General features: G+C 35.7%; 1 protein-coding gene across 8 annotated transcripts in view; it reads right to left on the bottom strand.

Moving 5' to 3' along the window:
* Positions 1–18,742, bottom strand: part of GRIK2 (glutamate ionotropic receptor kainate type subunit 2) — a 401,313-nt gene that overhangs the window by 39,894 nt on the left and 342,677 nt on the right. Inside the window, exon 15 of one of the 8 annotated variants that reach the window (XM_061369881.1) lies at positions 5,860–5,907. The exons of the other annotated variants lie outside the window; for them this stretch is intronic. Within the exon in view, the coding sequence (XP_061225865.1) occupies positions 5,887–5,907 (21 nt within the window). The 3' untranslated portion in view covers positions 5,860–5,886. Of the gene's footprint in view, positions 1–5,859; positions 5,908–18,742 lie in introns of those variants that run through there. 8 annotated transcript variants of the gene reach the window in all.

Here is an 18,742-nt window from a genome sequence, read left to right as displayed (position 1 = left end):
ATCTAATCTGTACGTCTCATTTTGTTTGTGTAAATCAAAGCATCTGGAAAGATGGTCAAGAAAATATGCAATATCTGTTGTTTATCTGTTTTTTATTGCTGACATGATTTTATGTAGGATGAAGACCTATGAGTATTTGAAATAAGTGTAAAACTATTAAGTATTTCATTGTAGCCATCAACAATGTTGGTGTTATAGGAGAATCTGTGGATTCTGGCACATTTGAAATCTTCACTCTTACTTCAATCACTCAGGTACTCCTGAGCAATTCAGAAAACCTACACACTGTGGCAACCTGAAGTAATTAAAGCATTTACAGATGGCAATTTATGAAGAAAACTGATGTGAGGGAGAGGGCAACAGAGAGAGTATCACAGTCTGGTCACACTAATTCTAGCTTGCCATTCAGAAACTGACTACTAAAAGTCCTAAAAATAAATATGTGTTTTGTGCTTTAATATTCCAAGAATGCAAAGAACTGTTCTGATAGAAAGAGAGAGACGGTAGTTTGAGACAAAAAAGACACCAGTTAAGCACAAAGTGATGCTGAGCATCTACAGAAGAGTTGCTTCATTTTTTTCACCGCAGCTTCTTTAAAAAAAAGATATTACCTTTCCTCATCTTTGTAAAACACAGTGCTTAAGAGATCAGAACCAGTGGATAAACTGAAAGTATTAGAAGTCTTAAATATTCTATATTACATTTGCCCCTTTTTTTCATAATGATTCAAAATCAAGATGTATCAGAAAATGTTTGGTAATGTATCATGTTTAGTAAATGAAATGTAGAAATAAAGCATGAGAACTAGTGTAATCTAACTTTTTAAGAAGTCTTGAATTTTTTAATGTCAGCCTTAAACATAACTCTGCCATTAACTCTGGTGGAGATGCTAAACAAAGATTGACACTACAAATCTTTCTGAAGTTCATCTGATTGACAGCCATAAATTCTGTGCAGAGGAAAATTAGTAGTGTATGTGGAATAAAATGAATATTTTTTTTAGAAAAAAAGATGACTTTGTCCCCCAGTCATGATACAATCTAAGAGTTATTTCACTCTCTCTGGGAAGTTAGCAAATCAAACATTTGAACTAACTAGTGTCAGTGCTAACAGAATTGAAGACCTTTAGGAGGACTCCACATGAACATATTGTTACTGTACTGAACATAGCCTGTGGTTGATGGCACAAGATTTTAGTAACAATGAAAGGGGAAATAATTCTTTTTCAGCATATAGTGTGAATACATAAAATAGAGAAGACCAAACAGATATGCTTTCTCCACACAGGGTTTGCTTTGTAAATCAAGTAACTCTTGCTAACATTTAATACTGCACGGTAGCATAAGATATTTCAAACAATGAACATCAGCTCTGTAGAAATCTATACTGCTGTGTAATACAGAAAGCGTGAAAAATTAATGTTTTTCAATATCTGAAAAAATTTACCAATAACATATATTCAATTCTTTTGACATATAATCTACAACCCAATAAAAAAGAAAACGTTTTAGCCATCATAAATAATGAGCAATATGAAAAATTGGCAGAGAAAACAATTTTAGGAAATTGCTAGATATGGGAAATTCAGGTTGGGTACAAGGAAGAAGTTCTTTACTGTGAGTGTGGTGAGGCACTGGAACAGGTTGCCCAAAGAAGTGGTAAATGCTCCATCCCTGGCAGTGTTCAAGGCCAGGCTGGAGAGAGTTTTGAGTGACATGGTCTAGTATGAGGCACCTCTGCCCATTGCAGGGGGTGGGGAGGGTGGAACTGGATGATCTTAAAGTCCTTTCCAACCCTAACCATTCTATGATTCCATGATTCTATGATTCTATGTTAGATACACATTGCTGATAGATGTTGAGGAAAGAAAAACAAAAAGAAAAAGCCAAATGAACTATAAGATAAAATAAAGAATGAACTGTAATGTAGTTCAGATTACATTCAAAAACAGAAACTACATTTCTATATTTCTGTTGAAAATAAATCCCAGGTTGAAAACATGTTAGCAAAGGGAGTGCTTGCTTTCTGCTGAAGCATTAGAGCATGCAAAAATATACCATATCTTCAAAAGGACAGAGGGCTCATATTACAATGACTGAATTAACTGGTATGAATCCACAGCTACTGCTTAAAAGGAGGGAACAAAAGTCAACAACAAAATCAGAGAAAGCACCTTCACAGGATAGCTTGCTCTACTGGAATTACTAAAACAGCAACAAAAATGTAAAAAAGTCTACATATGATTAATAAGACTGTAGAAGACAACACAGAAACTCAAACATCAGTGTACATGGCTCACAGATGTGAAGCTAACAAGTGCATAGTGATGTCTTACTTTCCTCATATGGGCAGAATGAGCCAATGTCTTTGCAGTGCTTTCTTCCATTAAAAGCTAAAGGTCAGAACGGAAATGAGGTAAAGGAAAACAGGCCATCTACTTGTGACCCTTGAATTCTACCATTTAGAAATTCTTACTAAAAAAAAAAGTGTATAGTACACATTCTGGGATTTATTTTACATACAGCAAAGAATTTTTTACCTAAAAAAAAAAAAAAAAAACAAAACGAACCCAACATTTGATTCAGGAAAATAGAACAAGTGGTTTTCCTCTGTGTTTAGCAAGCTATTCAGCAGAAAAACGTGACTAAAATCAAGAAGCCATAACAATCAAAGCATCAGAAACCCATTTGACATTGAACTAAAGAGTCTGACACTCCAATATGTACATATTGTTTCTTTTGGCCATGATTATGTCATTCATACAGACAGAAGCAGATGCTGCAATTTACATTGTTTTCATCTTTCACTGTGTGCAAATCAATCTGGTTAATCAACTTATATAGCCCGTCAGTTAAGTGTGTTATTTTATCTGTGTTATTTTACCATATTGTTTTATCTAACTGGCAATCAGTCTGCAAATCCAGCCTAAATTGAAATTAACAAGAAATTATGTCTGTATAACATAACTTGTGGTGACATGATTTATAATGCTTGTGTTCCCTCAGTAATGCAGAAGACAGTGCAAAGAAGAAAACGTCTTATGCTTTTCCACATTCAAATTTTACTGGAATTAAAAACAAAACAAAACAAAAACGAAAACAAAAAACACACACACAAAAAAACAAACAACAAAACAAACAAACAAACAAACAAAAAACCCACAAAAAAAACTAAAAGGAAAGATAGAAATGAAAAGGCTAAAAAATGAAGAAACTGTGGTGCAGAAAACAGGATCTCTCACAATGGCATTCAGAGGATATTGTCGGTGACATACTCAGCATTCAAAAATTAAATATCATTGGAAAATAACTGCATGTCAGAGATCACAAAAGGAAGCATTGCAAAGGCTCTAAATTAGTATAATGCTATGACTAAATTTGCGACTGGAAATAGAAAGAATTGTTGTTAGCAATGTGTTGCAACTTGATTGCAAAAAACTGGCTAGTAAAGACAAATATCTGAGTAGCAAGGCTCTGGACCACAAGGTTAGAAAAAAATCGGCATGTTGAATGAATGCCAGAATAAACAAGGATCAATCGACAGGGAAGCAGACCTCATGATACAGTAACATTTTTCTACAAAGAAAAAACACACATCCATCAATGGAGATTTTTATTGCAGTGATAGCATTCAACTTCTTTCCTGGTTTATAAAAGCACGTGAGTGTCACTGCCCAGCTTTGCTTTCACCCATGCAACAGTTAAACTCACATGAGGGTGTAGTAACAAAGGTAATTAAAGGTAATTGATTAAATTTTGGGAAAAAAACCAACAAGTAAAACAAAAAAAATCAGAAGCCCAGTCGTTATATATTCTATGAAAGCATTCTTCACGACACAGGAATTAAAAAAAGACAATCGTTATGTTACATCCTCTTCCGGAGTCAAGACTCCAAATGTGATTTCATTATTTTCCATTTATGACACTCCCTACAACAGCTATGTGGCTTCTGTTGTCCTGAGCAATGCATACTTAGTGGACAAAAGCCACTTTTCTTTAAGTTGTTAGATTTGTGGATTCTTCTAAGGCCAGAGCAATAATTATGTAGATTTATTCTGACCTTCTGTAATACACAGACTACGAAATGTCACCTCGGAATTACTTCACCAAGCTCATCACTTCTGTGTTTTCAGACAAAAAGAATGACATATGAAAAATGCATTCATAAAGGTCCATCTATATTAGCCTTAGCAAGGTGCCAGGTCTCTCCCAACATCCTTGATGACAAGCTGGCAGGATATGGACTGCACAGATGGAGCACTACAAGTGGAGAAATGTCTGAGATGTTAAACTTTAAAGGTGGTAGTTAATAGCTCAAGGCCAGACTGACATCTTGTGATGAGTGGAATGGCTCAGGGGTCAGCCCTAGACTTTCAAAATATTTCTAAACGGTTTGGAAAATGGCAATGAAGGCACCCTTACCAAGACTGTGGAAGACACTAAACAGGAAGGAGAGGTAGATATATTGGAAAAAAAAGCTACCATGCAGAAAGAGGCTGGAAAATTACAATAACAGGAATTGCATAAGGTTTAACAAAGATAAATGCAAAGTCTGTCCAGGAGGAAAATAATCTCAAACATCCATACGGGCTGGGAACTGACAATCAGGAGTTTATCTTGGCTGAAAAGAATTTATGGATCCAATAGGACAGCAAGCGGAGCATAAAAAAGCAGCCCACACTTGCAGCAGGAAAACAAACTGCAGTCTGTATCAGCAAGAAAGTACATAGCAAACAGAACAAGGGATATGATAAATCCACAATACTTGGCACTTGTCAAACCACAGTAGGAACATCGTGTCCATTTTTGGTTCTCCAGTTTCAAGAGAGATGTTAAAATTGGAGAGTGCCCACCAAGGTGATCAGATGGTTGGAGATCTTGTTCAACATCTTTGTCAGTGACATGGACAGTGGGACTGAGTATGCCCTCAGCAAGGCATTTGGTTGATACACTGGAGGAAGGAATGCCATCCAGAGGGACCTTGACATGCTTGTGGGGTGGGCTGATGCCAACCTCATGAAGTTTAACCATGCCAAGTGCAAGGTACTACACCTGGGTAGGAGCAATCCCATGCACAAATACAGGCTGGGCAGAGAAGAGGTTCAGAGCAGCCCTGCAGAGAAGGATTTGAGGGTGTTGGCTGATGAGAAAATGAACATGAGCAGGCAGTGTGCGCTCGCAGCCCAGAAACCCAACTTCATCCTAGGCTGCATCAAAAAGAGCATGACCAGCATGTCAAATGAGGTAATCCTGCCCCACTACTACGCTCTTGTGAGACCTCACTTGGAGTATTGTGTACAGTTCTGGTGTCCTCAACATAAAAGCACATGGAACTGTTGGAACAAGTCCAGAGGAGGGCCACGAGGATGATCAGGGGACTGGAGCACCTCCCATGTGAAGATAGGCTGAGAAAGTTTGGGCTGTTCAGCCTGGAGAAGAGAAGGCTGTGTGGAGACCTCATAACAGCCTTCCAGTATCTGAAGGGGGCTACAGGGATGCTGGGCATGGACCATTCATTAGGAACTGTAGGGATAGGACAAGGGGTAATGGGTTAAAACTTAAACAGGGGAAATTTTGATTGGATATAAGGAGGAAGTTCTTTACTGTGAGGGTGGTGAGGCACTGGAATGGGTTGCCCAAGAAGCTGTGAGAGCTGTGAGAGGTTGTGAATGCTCCATCCCTGGCAGTGTTCAAGGCCAGGCTGGACAGAGCCTTGGGTGGCATGGTTTAGTGTGAGGTGTCCCTGCCCGTGGCAGGGCTGTTGGAACTAGATGATCGTAATGTCCTTTCCAACCTGAACTATTCTATGATTCTGTGATCTTAATTTACTAAGACAGATTGATGGAAATGGTGCTGTTCAACCTAGAATGGAAGGCTTACACAGATTCTAATCACATTCTTCCATTATCTAAAAATAAGGTTGAAGGTAAGTTGAACATACGAATTAGGATTCATGGCGACAGGATAAGAAGCAATGGCCCAAGTTTCTGAAGGGAAATTCTGTGTTGTCATAAGACAGAAGTTCTTCACTCTGTGAACAACTTAACGCATTGAAACAGGTAGCTCAGAGAGGTAATGGAATCAGCTCACGGGAAATATTTGAGAGAGCTTGACACGGCCCCAAATAAGCTTTCAATTAGGAAAACAGATCTCTTCCAAAAGGGGGAACCGATCTCTAAAGGTTCCTTCCACTTAGAGTTTTCATTGATTTCTATGATTCTTAATCAGTATGAAGTTACATACAAAATGTATTTTTGGAGACTCTTCAAATTTGATGTTAAGCAACTTCAAGAAAGCAAATCAAAATCTATACCTTCTTGTTTGGGGAAAACAAACAAACCAACCAATCAACCAACCAAACAACTAAAATTCAAAAACCTCTCTAAACTTATATAGTTTATAAATTGAGCCAAAGGCAAGCCTGCTGTTAACAAGGGAAATGTGTTTTCCTGTCTTTGTCACCCTTCAGTCCTTTGATGCTCAAGTAAACTCATCCCAGTTGCTTCATACATGACCCCTTGAAAATCCTGAACAGCATTATGGAAATCCAAGCTTAAGTGTCCATATAACAGTTGTAATTTATTTATTCCTTATTCTTTTCTGTAAGTGAGACTTCATTTATTTATTTATTTATTTATGATGTTTTTAATAATAGCAATAGCACTAATTTATCTCAAGATTTTTTCTAAACAAAAGGTGACTAGATGTCAAATTTAGGTGAAGCAAACATTATAGATGATCCTCTTATGGTTCATGTTTTTTCTAACACATTTGGGATATGTCCCTGGCATGTTAGGCCACAGACGATTAGTACCATTAATAGAGAGATAAAATATTAATACATTTCAAATTTAGCCTAGGGTAAAGAAAGTTTTAGGGATACTTCAATTGTCCTCAAGCATTATAAATACAGGAAGATTTAAAAAATAAAGTTAACTGAAAGACTTTGAACACTTGCATAATTGAAAATAAATTGTAAACAAACATAAATAGCATGCTCCCTGTCCTGAACTGTCACCAGCTGAAAACTTGTAAAGGCTGAGTGCTACTGTTCAAGTATCTATCAACGACTGATGATGTGCTCATTCCGTTGTACATTATTTTGTACTTTCTGTAATTTGTATCAGTGTATACTGACCCACCTCTACCAGTTCTTAATATGAATCAAAATTCTTTAAAATAGGTACTATTTTGTCTAAACCCCTCAATGTTTCTGAAGTGGGCAATGATGGTCCCTTATTGGGACTTCTGAGCTAAACAGCAATATATGCAAATAATGATCAATACCGGAATCCACTATAAGAATCAGAATGAAAGATATGAATTTTTCACCTTTACACAGTATCTCTACCTGCCCTATTTCTAGATATTTTGTTTTAAATAAACCATTTAAATTTGTTATAATGACAAAACAATTTTCAGTTCCCAGTAAGACATAGCTAATTCTACACTGCAAAAGTGCTGTTTTTTTCAGCCAGCAGAAGCAACATATTTACTGATTTTTACATAGCTGACCCCATTATGTGTAAAACACAATTTGGTCTTAATTGCATATGTGCACCTGATGCCTCTATAATATAGTACAATAACATAGGCATTCCAAAGTCTCCACAGACTCATTGTTAGAGGTGAAGGTATAGCTTTTATAGAGCAATTTGCTAATCACTAGCGTCTAAAGTATACTGAAAATAACATGCATTTCTCCACGAATGGTGGACAGTAGGCCAGACTTAAATCAACTTAACTGTCCTCTATCACTAACAGACAGCCTGTGTTAAAACTTCTGATATCGTCAGATTTTCTAATCAGATTAGGAACTAGTTATAAAAATAACATTTATAGTACTGTATTTTTTTAATTGTCTCCTGGAACTATGAGACAATCTTTTTCTCAGTCATCAAAGAATGTGGAAAAAGACACTTTCCTTTTCATCAGACTGGTCTCACTGACTCTGGCCCTCCGACTTCAGGAAATTTCTTTTCTTCTCTGCTCTCCCTTTGCCCCTATTTTTTCTTAACTGCTGAGGCCTGAAAACCCTGAAGTGAACCAGCTGATTTAGATTTGGTTATATCAGCATAAATACAATAAAACCAATGCGTACTGTGTTCTCTCCTCCATAATGGCTGTTTTCATGGTCCATAGAGCACAAACGAAAAAAGGTAGGAAAGGTATTTCTGCCAAGAATAGAGCTAGAAGAATGAAAAATGTAGTGCTCAAAGACATTTCTACTCTTGCCAAGATTGTGCTTTTGTTTTACAAAAGAGATTTTTAAACAAACATTAAATATTTAAAAGAAGTTATGGTTACAAAACCCCAAACCTTAATGCTGTTGAAATAAGTAAGTTTTCACTATCAGCTTTGAGCTGGAAATAAGTAAGGATATTATAGCTCAAAAACCACTAATGGATTTCAGAAAACTTCCTTGCCTTTTATACCCCAATGATTTATAATCCTCTACCAAATTATAACTAATGTCACAATAGTTCTTTCTGTAAAATGTTGTGGCAGATGATAAGTTTGGTATTTCTCACACTTCTGTGGGTTTTTCCCTTTATAAGTAGGAATAAGACACTAAGCAAATTTAATCTGTTTTTAAAGCAGATCCTATATTCTGCATGTTCTGTGATAATAAATCCCATTCTGCTCACTCTGCCTGTTCTCAGATACTAACTGCAGGACAATACCTCCACACTCATTTGCACTCTATCTGGAAGCAAGCTCCTTTTCCAAACACAGTGAGTGTGTGGTTTTGTCATTGGAACTACGCATGAATTTCACAAATACTACTTTAAATATTTACCTTAATAGCATGAGAATATGTCACAACACCACGATTTTAACAATTGTATTCTCACAGCACCTATACTGGCATGGAAGATGTTTTTTCAGTGTTCAAAGCAAAATTAATATGCTCTATGCCCAGAAGGTTCTGTTGCTGTTGTGATTTAAAAGAAATTCATCAGGCAGCATTAGAAATCAAACTAATAACATCCAAGAGCTCTTTGAATGAGAAGAAGGGATAGAAAGCCCACTAACTATTATTTGCTAATTTGTTGCCTCAAACAGTTAGAAATAAATACTGTTTCATTATCTTCACAGATTTTAAAAACTTAACAGAACTTCCATTGTCAGTTTTTTGGTACCTGTCAAGTAACAATATTAGCATTACTTGTTTCCTGTAATGATAGTCATCAAAATCAGTCTAGAGAAACAGACAGATTGGTGGCTTTTTTCCCCCAAAAAATTCCCCCCATCAGTTTTGTTGCCAGACCTAACAAAAACACTGAACATCCAAAATAACAAATAATTTCAAGTATTTCTTTACTAAATAGCTCTTATGTAAGATATTTGACAGCTATATATTAGCATAAGCCACCACTGAGGCGTTCTGCAGTGGGATTTGGTTTCAGCATTCAGTACTTTTTTATTATAGTAAGTAAATTACTAAAAACACTGGACCATATGTGCTAGCTAAGAACAGCTGAGTCTCTGTTCTCGCCTGTTCTTGGTCAATAGAAAATTGGAGTTAATTCAAGCAAACAGCATTGATGCCATATGTGATTCATTTCAAAGGTATAGAGGTGTGGTAGGGTGCTGATCAGAACTGTTTCTCTGTTAGCAAATCTGTCAGGTCTTGGAAAAATTCTGGCCATTTTATCTTGAAACACTTGTACTTTCCTAAACAGCATACTGGAAAACATAATAAGCAGCATAACATGACATTATATAATGGAGAGGTTGAAAAAAGACTTAAATATCTGGGATGAAATGACACAGTAAAAGACAAACTTTTCAAAATGGTTGCTGAAGATGAAGGGAAAAATATAACTACTAAGTGCTTGTCTTATTTTCCTCAAAAGCAGGAAGTCTTTCAAGGCCTATTAAAATCTTGAGATTAAAAAAAAATATCTGATTTCTGTCTTTCAAAAAATTTTGCTATGTCAGCAATTGCGGACACACTGAGTTGCAATGAAAAATAGAATAAGAAAATGTGAAATCAAGTTTCAAAAAAAATTACATAATAATATATTAGAAACAAAGAATGGCAGGGAAAAAAATAAGAGAAAACAAAATTTCATCTTAATTTTGCTAGGCATGAAGACAATAATAAAAATAAAAAGCATGGGAAAAATTTATTTTGAAAAATTCTGGTCTTTTACAGAGAATTCCTTGGCTGGTGTAAAAATTTTCTGTGGTACTGAGCAAGATCACACCATGAGATGACTTAATGATATTTTAAGTTTTCTAACTAAAAATTTCTAATAATTCACACAGAAGTAGGCTTTTTTATTGACTAAATTGTTGATCTACATTTATGCATTTATAGTTAGATGTGTCCCAATTACACTTTATTATCTATGAATTTTGGGGGCTGCACAGAATTTTATATCAACAGCAAAATGCTTCAAAAATGGCTTGAAATATTTACGCTTTGACGTGTCATTTGAGTTCTGAAATACAATGAGGAGTATATATTTGACATTATATACTGACACTATGGCATTTCCTCTGTCAGATTGTCAGTAAGTTGATCAGTTGGACATAAAAAAGTAATTCTGCTATTCATCCAGAAAAAAAATAAAAAATAAAAATGGGAAACACAGTTTTTATGAAATTTGAACATCCATTCAATTAAATTCAGCTAAATTTATATAAGTATATTTGTTAATCTGTTTACTGAAGCAAGCCAACCTTTTATGAATGCTATCAAATTATACTGCTGAGCAGTTTCAAATAGTAAGAGCTAGAACTATCATCTTTGACTTTATTTCCCATTTTGTTTTAGTTAAACTATTTGTGAAAAGTCAGAACACCCAATTGTAGGGAATTTTATGGAAACTAATTTATAAACAAGTATTTTAGAAGCATTCAATGAATAATAACTAAATATGTAATAAATTACTATAGCAAAAATTAATGTTGTTACCTGTGACTAACTTCATATTCTGCTGTTTCATATGTGTAATGTAACACTAAAAACAGTGGCAACAAAAGTAAAGTGAAAGCACAGAAAACTAGTAGAATTTATTATTTTTTTTATATCATACCACTTACATTTCTGTAGTGGTTTGATGTGGTTTGACAAAAATTAACATTTACACTGATAGCGCTTGTTATTGTATTCTGGCACAAGTTACTGATGCCATTGTCAATGTGTTATTGTGGTTTTATTGTTTCATGTGACCTTTCAGTACTTACAGATAAGATTGCAGAGATCACTTATGAGTTTGAAAGCCACTGTGTTGGGAAAGGTGTTGCAACAACACTGCGAGCCTGATTTCTTAGTATAGTCCAAGAAGAAGAGCAGCCAAACCAGTGACCATACAAGCAGATTCCAACATGATAAAGTACATGAAACTATTTTGGGAAATAAGGGAATAGTTTCATCTCCTTTGGATACTGAGCATCTCCTGAGGTTGCTAAAAAATGATATCAATTAACATAATAGGTTTTTCTAACGAGGACTTGGGTCAGCACTTGGACTGATACGCCACTAGCTCAATTTACAATGAACAGCTGCAGGTAAGTTACAAACATTAGCTGTCAGCAATAAAATTAATAAAGAAAAATTACCTGTTTTAAGGTGCACATCTCCATAAACATCTTTTAACTTTAGTCATAAGGCCCTAATCAATTGTTATTGTTTCATCTTAGCAATAGCTGTATTCAGTACTCTGTACCAACACTGTGCATTTATTGTCATTACTGAAATGGGGGCAAGTATTACAATCTTATTATTTTGCATTCATAGTCTTATATTCTGATTTATGTTTATCAGACAAAGTTGCACTGAACCTTTCAGGAAGGTGCCAGTTGCTGAAGATCTCTGGGAAGAGTAAATTCATGTTCATCATGACAGATGTGATAGTATCTGTCAATTAGCACATTCCATTCAGGTTATGGCAGTATTTGCCATAATTGTAGTTTGTTGGTTTTTTTTAATAGCAAACATTCTATAACTACCTTTACCTTAGGAGAATAGATATTAACCAGATAGTATTGTATCCATGCCATTTTTTTGCCTTTAAATCTTTAAATCCAAAGAGCTCTTAAAATCCAAAACGCTAACTCAGAAGTTCTTAAATCTGAAGAAACACCAACCAAATAAAAATATATACAGGCTAGAGTCCCATAATCACAGCATTTTCTTTTCATTATAATTAGTCTCTATTTGATTTTTTTCATTTTCAGTAAAAACCAAGAATAAAGACAATCCCAGTAACCTGCCAATTTGCTCTTCTTAAGACTGAATAATCATACAGCAAGATTCTTCTGGTTTTGACTGCTATTAACTGTTATCCTAATGGGACTTGTATTTCATTCATTACTAGGCTCAGAAAAAAAGTTAAGCAAGTTATAAGTCTATCGTGGTTTAACCCTAGCCAGCAACTAAGCCCCACACAGCTGTTTGCTCACTCCCCCTGCTTGGGATGGTGAGAAAAATGGAAGATTAAAATTGAGCAAACTTTTTTTGGCTCAGCTAGACAGTTTAGTAAGTAAAATGAAAGCCACACACACAAGCAAAGCAAAACAAGAAATTAATTTGCCATGAATGAGCCTGTATGGGACTAAGTATTGACCCTCCGGGCATATTGTTTGTGTCTAATCTCCAGCTGGACTTCAAGATGTTCATAACAACCCTTTGAGCCTGGCATTTAAACCAGTTTTCGGTCCTCACTTATCTGGTCCATACTAGACTAGATAGACCAAACATATATAAGGGTGATCTCTTGTCCTTTCCTTGTGTTGATCTCTCCTCTAAAGCCTATAAAAGCATTTAAAATAGCCTATAGGAAAAGTGTCTTTATACTATTTATAATGTTTTGGAAACAAAAAGTGGACTTCTGCCACACTGAAGAGACATCATGTTCATGTACCCATTCTGCCTACACCTTCAAGTATAAAAATGTCAACATTTATCTCCATTTATCTCCCTCACTGTACTGCTCTCTTTTTAGGTATAATAATTTTGCTTGAGACTCTATTGCTTTTTATTTTAATTCCACCTTCTATACAGTTTACCGATGTTAGATTGCTAACATTTTGAGAGATAAATTAGTACCCCTGTTGCTCCCAATACATGAGTAAAAGCTAGTATTTGATAAACTTTTTTCTTTTTTTTTTTTCTTTTTTTCCTGTAGTTAAGTTACTAAACTCAGTCTTAGGAAGCTCGTTTTCTTTATTCAGGTTTTTGTAACTTTGTTTAGTCTTCCTCTGGAATATTCCTTAGTTTTCTTTGCAATGGTTAGGAAAAAAAAAATGTTTATCTCGATATTTCAGTCCTGAATTCTTGTCTTAATAAGCTTTATCAAGAATTCACTAATGCTTGCCTACTGTGCCTTAGCAATCAGAATCTGATTTTGTGACATATATGTCTCACTTAAAAAATTTTAATCTGTTTTCAGTCACTAGCTTAGTGGGTTTTTGCCATTTGCCTGCACTAGAGCACTCTTTGTTCACCTCAACTCTTTTGACCTTCACTCACATGTAATATGATTAATACTTAGATGTGTTAAGCATTTGCTTTGACTAGATTTATTTTTCTACTCTGTTTATTTTTTTTTCTTAATTTTCTTTGAGTCTTTTTTGAGATATAAAAATTTATTTCATTCTGGAAGCTGTCAAGAGGCTTATGGTACTCTTATCTTCTCCCCCTTTAAACAGACTTTATCTAAACAATACCAAATACCCGCTGCAGTGCAGTACCTTTTCCTCTGGATTCCAGGGTATCCTATTTACTTGGAGTATAAAATGATGGAGAAAGAACTAACACAAGCTCCTGCATAAATTTACTTGTCTTTGGGATCAACCTTTTGAACTCCTTGAAGACAATGATCAAGTTAGTTTCTGACTGTCTACACAGCCGTCCTGGACCAAAAGATAGGTTATAAGTTAGTCTGCTTCTTTGTTTTTATTATACATTAAGTCAAATATGCAGGGTTGAGAAAGACATAACTAGTAAAAGCAAGCAAACCACATTTCTCAATAGGTACAAAATACACCAGCTCACTGAAAATACCTTATTTGTAAAGCTGTTGCTTAAATATCCTGCAAACTATAATCTATATTTAGTTCTCCCAATTTTAATAATCACTCAGAAGTCTATACTAAAGCTATTGACCTTTTAATACTTGTGTCTAAATAAATTAATTTATATTTGTTTCTGAAGTCTCAGGACCTTGATTTTCTGAAAGGAAGCTAAAATTTCAAACATTTCCTGGAAATCTTTTCTCTTTAAAATTACCATTTAAAACAAATGGAAGACCCATATATTATGTGTTTCAAATATAATTTGCATACATGTAGTACCAAATATATAAAGTTGGTATAGATACCAATGTTTTAAAAAGAAAATTTCTACAGTTATTTTATATTTGTGAGGAGCTGTATGTGGAGGACAAGATTTTTTCCAACAGAAAATAAAAAATTTATGCCTAGATCAGAGATGCTTAACAGAACCCCAGCCTAAGCTTGCTAGTTCAGAATGGAGTGCAAACAATGGTCACAAATAAACATCACTGAGAAATAAAAGATATTTTTTTTGTGAACACTCAAACATGAATATTATGGACATTTTGAAATGACACGACACTCACACAAGCCATATTTCTGCTAGTCTTTCCAGATTATGCTTAGGGTGCTTGATTGAATGGCATTGACTATAATTCTATTCTCTGGTAAATGCTTCAATAATTCATAAAATATTCAATAAAAAAAATCACTGGTATTAGCAAATCATGTCCTAAAACAGCCTTCAATTCTTGAATCTATGGTGCAAATTGGATAAAAATATTACAGCAGATTGATGAAGCAGCTCTCACTCACTCATAGAACCATAGAATGTTTTGAGTTGGAAGGGACCTTCTGAGAACAGCTAGTTCAAACCTCCTGCCAGGGGCAGGGACATTTTTCACTGGACCAGGTTGCTCAAAGCTCCAACCAGAATGATCTTGAACACTTCCTATGATGAGTCATCCACAGATTCCCTGGGCAACATATCCCACTGCCTCACCACTCTCATTGTGAATAATTTCCTCCTTGTGTCCAAGGCCCTGGTAAAATATCTCTCTCTGTTTTTTTATGCGCTCTCTTTAAGTATTGAAAGGCCACACTTGAGGTCTCCTCAGAACCTTCTCTTCTCCAGGCTAAACAACCCCTGTTCTCTCAGCCTTTCTTCACAGAAGAGGTGTTCAAGCTTTCTGACAATATTTGTGGCCCTCCCTTGAACCCACTCTAAAAGGTCCCTGTCTTGTACTACAGCTGAAAAAGTACCACCAGAAACAAGAAAAAGAGTTAGGCACTCAGAAACTAAAAAAAAAGAAAAGTTGAAAGAAGTCTTAGAATTCCTAGAAAATAATTGTGGTTATTGAAACAAGAGTTTGTGAACTTTTCTTACTCACTGATGCTATGAAGCTGTGTCTGTGAAATATTCCAATTAACCTGGAGTATTTTGTTTGGTTTGCATTTTCTTCCAAATAGTCTTTCCATGACAATTAAGGTTTTGACTGTCAGAAATTCGAGGTGAGGAAAATGTTTCGGTATCTAAAATATTTCTTCAGGACAAGAAAATCAGAGTAAAATGACAAACTGTACGCTGTTGTCATATAACCCTTAAAATCCTTTCTAATGAACCACGACAAAGCCTTTTTTTTTTCTTTCTCTAAAACATTACTTAATTTCAGACAATCAATTGCCAAGAAATTTGAAATCTTAATTTTCCCTTTCTTCATACCTCTTTGCCAACAACCCTACCTTAAAGTCACAAGTGGCATTCATGTAAAGGGGTCCTTGACATTCAGAACCACTGTTTCTTCCCATTAAAGAGGTAAACTCTACAAACAGCTTTAAATAGAGCATAAAAACACAGCAAACCTCACTGAATTTGGAGAATGCCTTTCCTTCACTGCAATACCTCTGCTAGTTCAAATCCCCAAATCAGACACTCCTTAGTCCTTAAGAACCTTTATTTCTCCATATATCTTTATATACAGATATAGATCTTCCCTTGCTCTGTGTTTGTATGCACACATATATACACATGCATATACCTGTGGTTTTATGTTTTTCTCACAGATCCTAGATTAAGAATTGAAGTTGACTAAATAATTACACTTGGCACATATAACACTTTCTATATAGCAGCTTCTCTTGAGCCTCCTATATTTTCTGGAAGAGATAAGTAAAGAGGCATTTTGGATCTAGAAGACGCAGTAGAAGATGCTGCAGTTTTCCAATATAATTCTTAAGATTTTCTGGATTCTAATTTCAGTGAATCTGTACAATATTGGGACTTCTATTTAATGATTCTCAGAAATATGTGGTGTCTGCTATAGCTAACTAGCCAAATCACCTCCTTTGTGTCCGTTTACATTTCTGCCCATTTCTTCTCAAAGGTACCCAGAAATTAGTATCACCTTATACATCTGCAATACTCTGCAAGAAGGAGGTCATCTGGGAAGGCTGAAGCTATCCCCTTTGAAAACTCTTCAGAAGTAAACCACTCATTATCCTTTCCAAGACATGACCTGTGGCTAGAAAGCTAGAGGTATCTGAATAGCTAAAGGTACAATCTGTCCTGAGAAAAAACACTGACATAACACAATTTGTTGTTCAAATAAGGAAAACAATTAGAACTTTGTTCTTTATTCTAATTTAATAGGATGGGGAAACTGGTGGAAAGGAAAAGCCAGAAAGGAATATGGTGTGCCATATTCCACAGCAGCAAGCACTTATGACCAGTGTACCCTCCCTGGAGTAAAGAGGACATTTCTTACATTCTTGATAAAGCTTAAGTACCTGTGTCAATGCTTATAAATAATGTAGAAATACGCAGATAATGTAACAAAATTCATTTGGTTATAAAACTAAAGGTGTACAGGTGAAGTTCACACTTGCAAATTCAATTTGAGCCTTACTCTAAAAAAAAAAATAAAATTATCTTTGCTTACTTGTGTCTGTAAACATCTTTCCAGTTACCTGCCACTCTCAGAGTAAAATATCAGGACAGATATTTTTGTCAGGATTTATGAGACAGGTTGAATATGATAGTAAAGTAGAGAGATATTGAGACAGAACCAAAACACTAATATTGAAATAGCAAGAATTTCAGTAGAGCTATTTCATTTAAGATCAGATGAGGATAAGAACGCACAACCTTGTACCTGTATTACTAGAATTCTGATTCTTGAGAAATGTCAAATGATTTAATTTATACCATTCCAATACTGTCATTATCAAAATAACTATTGTTATTAAGTACATAAGTTTCTTCATCATACTCACTTTGATGGTTTCCACATCACAGTAAAGGGGAGTGTGTGGAAAAGAGAAGCAGTAATGATTGCTGCTCTCCAAAGAGAGAGAATGTCTTATTACTCTCTATCACTGCTGCGCAACATTGCTGCTTGCAAAAGTAGCCATTGGCAACAAAGCGTATCTACATATTCTTTGTTCTTAACAAAAACATAGGCAGTTGATGATTATTTGAAAATGAGCAGAAACCTATTGTACGGTGTTGCCTTGAGTAGCTGTGTTATAGTAAGAATTAAACCGGGCATGCCTGTTTGCTAGTACCAGCCTTTGTGGAGCAGTAAATGAAAGAGGAAAAAGCAGTTCAATGATTACAGAACAGTCAAAAAGATGCACTTTAAACAGTTTCCAAGGTAACTGGCCCTGAAGCTAGGATCTATAAACATGGGTACAAACAGGTTTACAAGTCAGAGATAGAAGGTAATCAATGTAAAATAAATAATTAAAAGAGGATAGTTGAACAAAAGAACATGAAAAATAATGTTTATTAGTAGAATTGTATTAAAAATATAACATTAGTGGTTTCAGAAAAACAAACACTTCCACTTTCATGTGAATGAAATGCATGTATGCATTGCAAATGAATGCATGCAGCATGGAGAAAAAACACAAGGAGTTGTGTGCACCTGCAGGGCTACTATTTTGTTGGCTTCACAGAGATGTATTGCAATGGAAGGATACAGGCTCTTCAGAAAGAACAGGTGGGTGACACCAAGAGTGGGGTGTCACTCTCTATGTCAATGACCATATGGAGTGTATGGAGCTCTACCTGGGCATGGATGAGAAGCCCCCCAGATACTTATACATAAAAAATAAAGGGTGGGCAGGGACAGGTAACATTATAGTGAGGGCATGCTAGAGGATGCCAGATCAGGAAGACCAAGCAGATGAGACCCTCCAGAAAGAGATAGGTGCAGCCTCACATTCACAGGCCCTTATGAGGACTTAAGTCCCATTGATATCTGCTTGAGAGACAACACAGCAAGGCATAAACAATCCAGGAGGTTTCTGGAATGGCTTGATGATAACTTCCTTCTCCAGCTGATAGAGGAGCTAAAGAGCAGAGGAGCTATGCTGCACCTTGATCTCATCAACAAGGGGGAGCTGATGGGGAATGTGAAGCTCAAGGGCAGTCTTGGCTTAAATGGTGGAGTTAAAGATCTTTAGGGCAATGAGGAGGGCACACAGAAAGCTTGCTACCCTGGACTTCAGAAAAGCAGACTTTGGCTTCTTCAGGGATCTACTGACATGGAATAAAGCCCTGGAGGGAAGAGGGACTCTAGAAAGCTGATTAATTTTCAAGGATCACCTCCTCCAACCTCAGGAACAATGCATCCTCATAAAGAGAAAGGCAAAAGCACGGGGATGTTGACACATGGATGAAGAAGGTGCTCCTGACAAATAAAAGGAAGTCTATAGAGGGTAAAAGCAAA

The sequence above is a fragment of the Neopsephotus bourkii genome, unplaced genomic scaffold, assembly GCF_033783945.1.
Source record: "Neopsephotus bourkii isolate Nb327-2 ecotype Australia unplaced genomic scaffold, CSIRO-AGI_Nbou_v1 NB_1511, whole genome shotgun sequence".
NCBI classification, from domain to species: Eukaryota; Metazoa; Chordata; class Aves; order Psittaciformes; family Psittacidae; genus Neopsephotus; species Neopsephotus bourkii.
The sequence above is the reverse complement of the archived record's forward strand: the minus strand, read 5'-3'. Positions and strand labels throughout refer to the sequence as shown.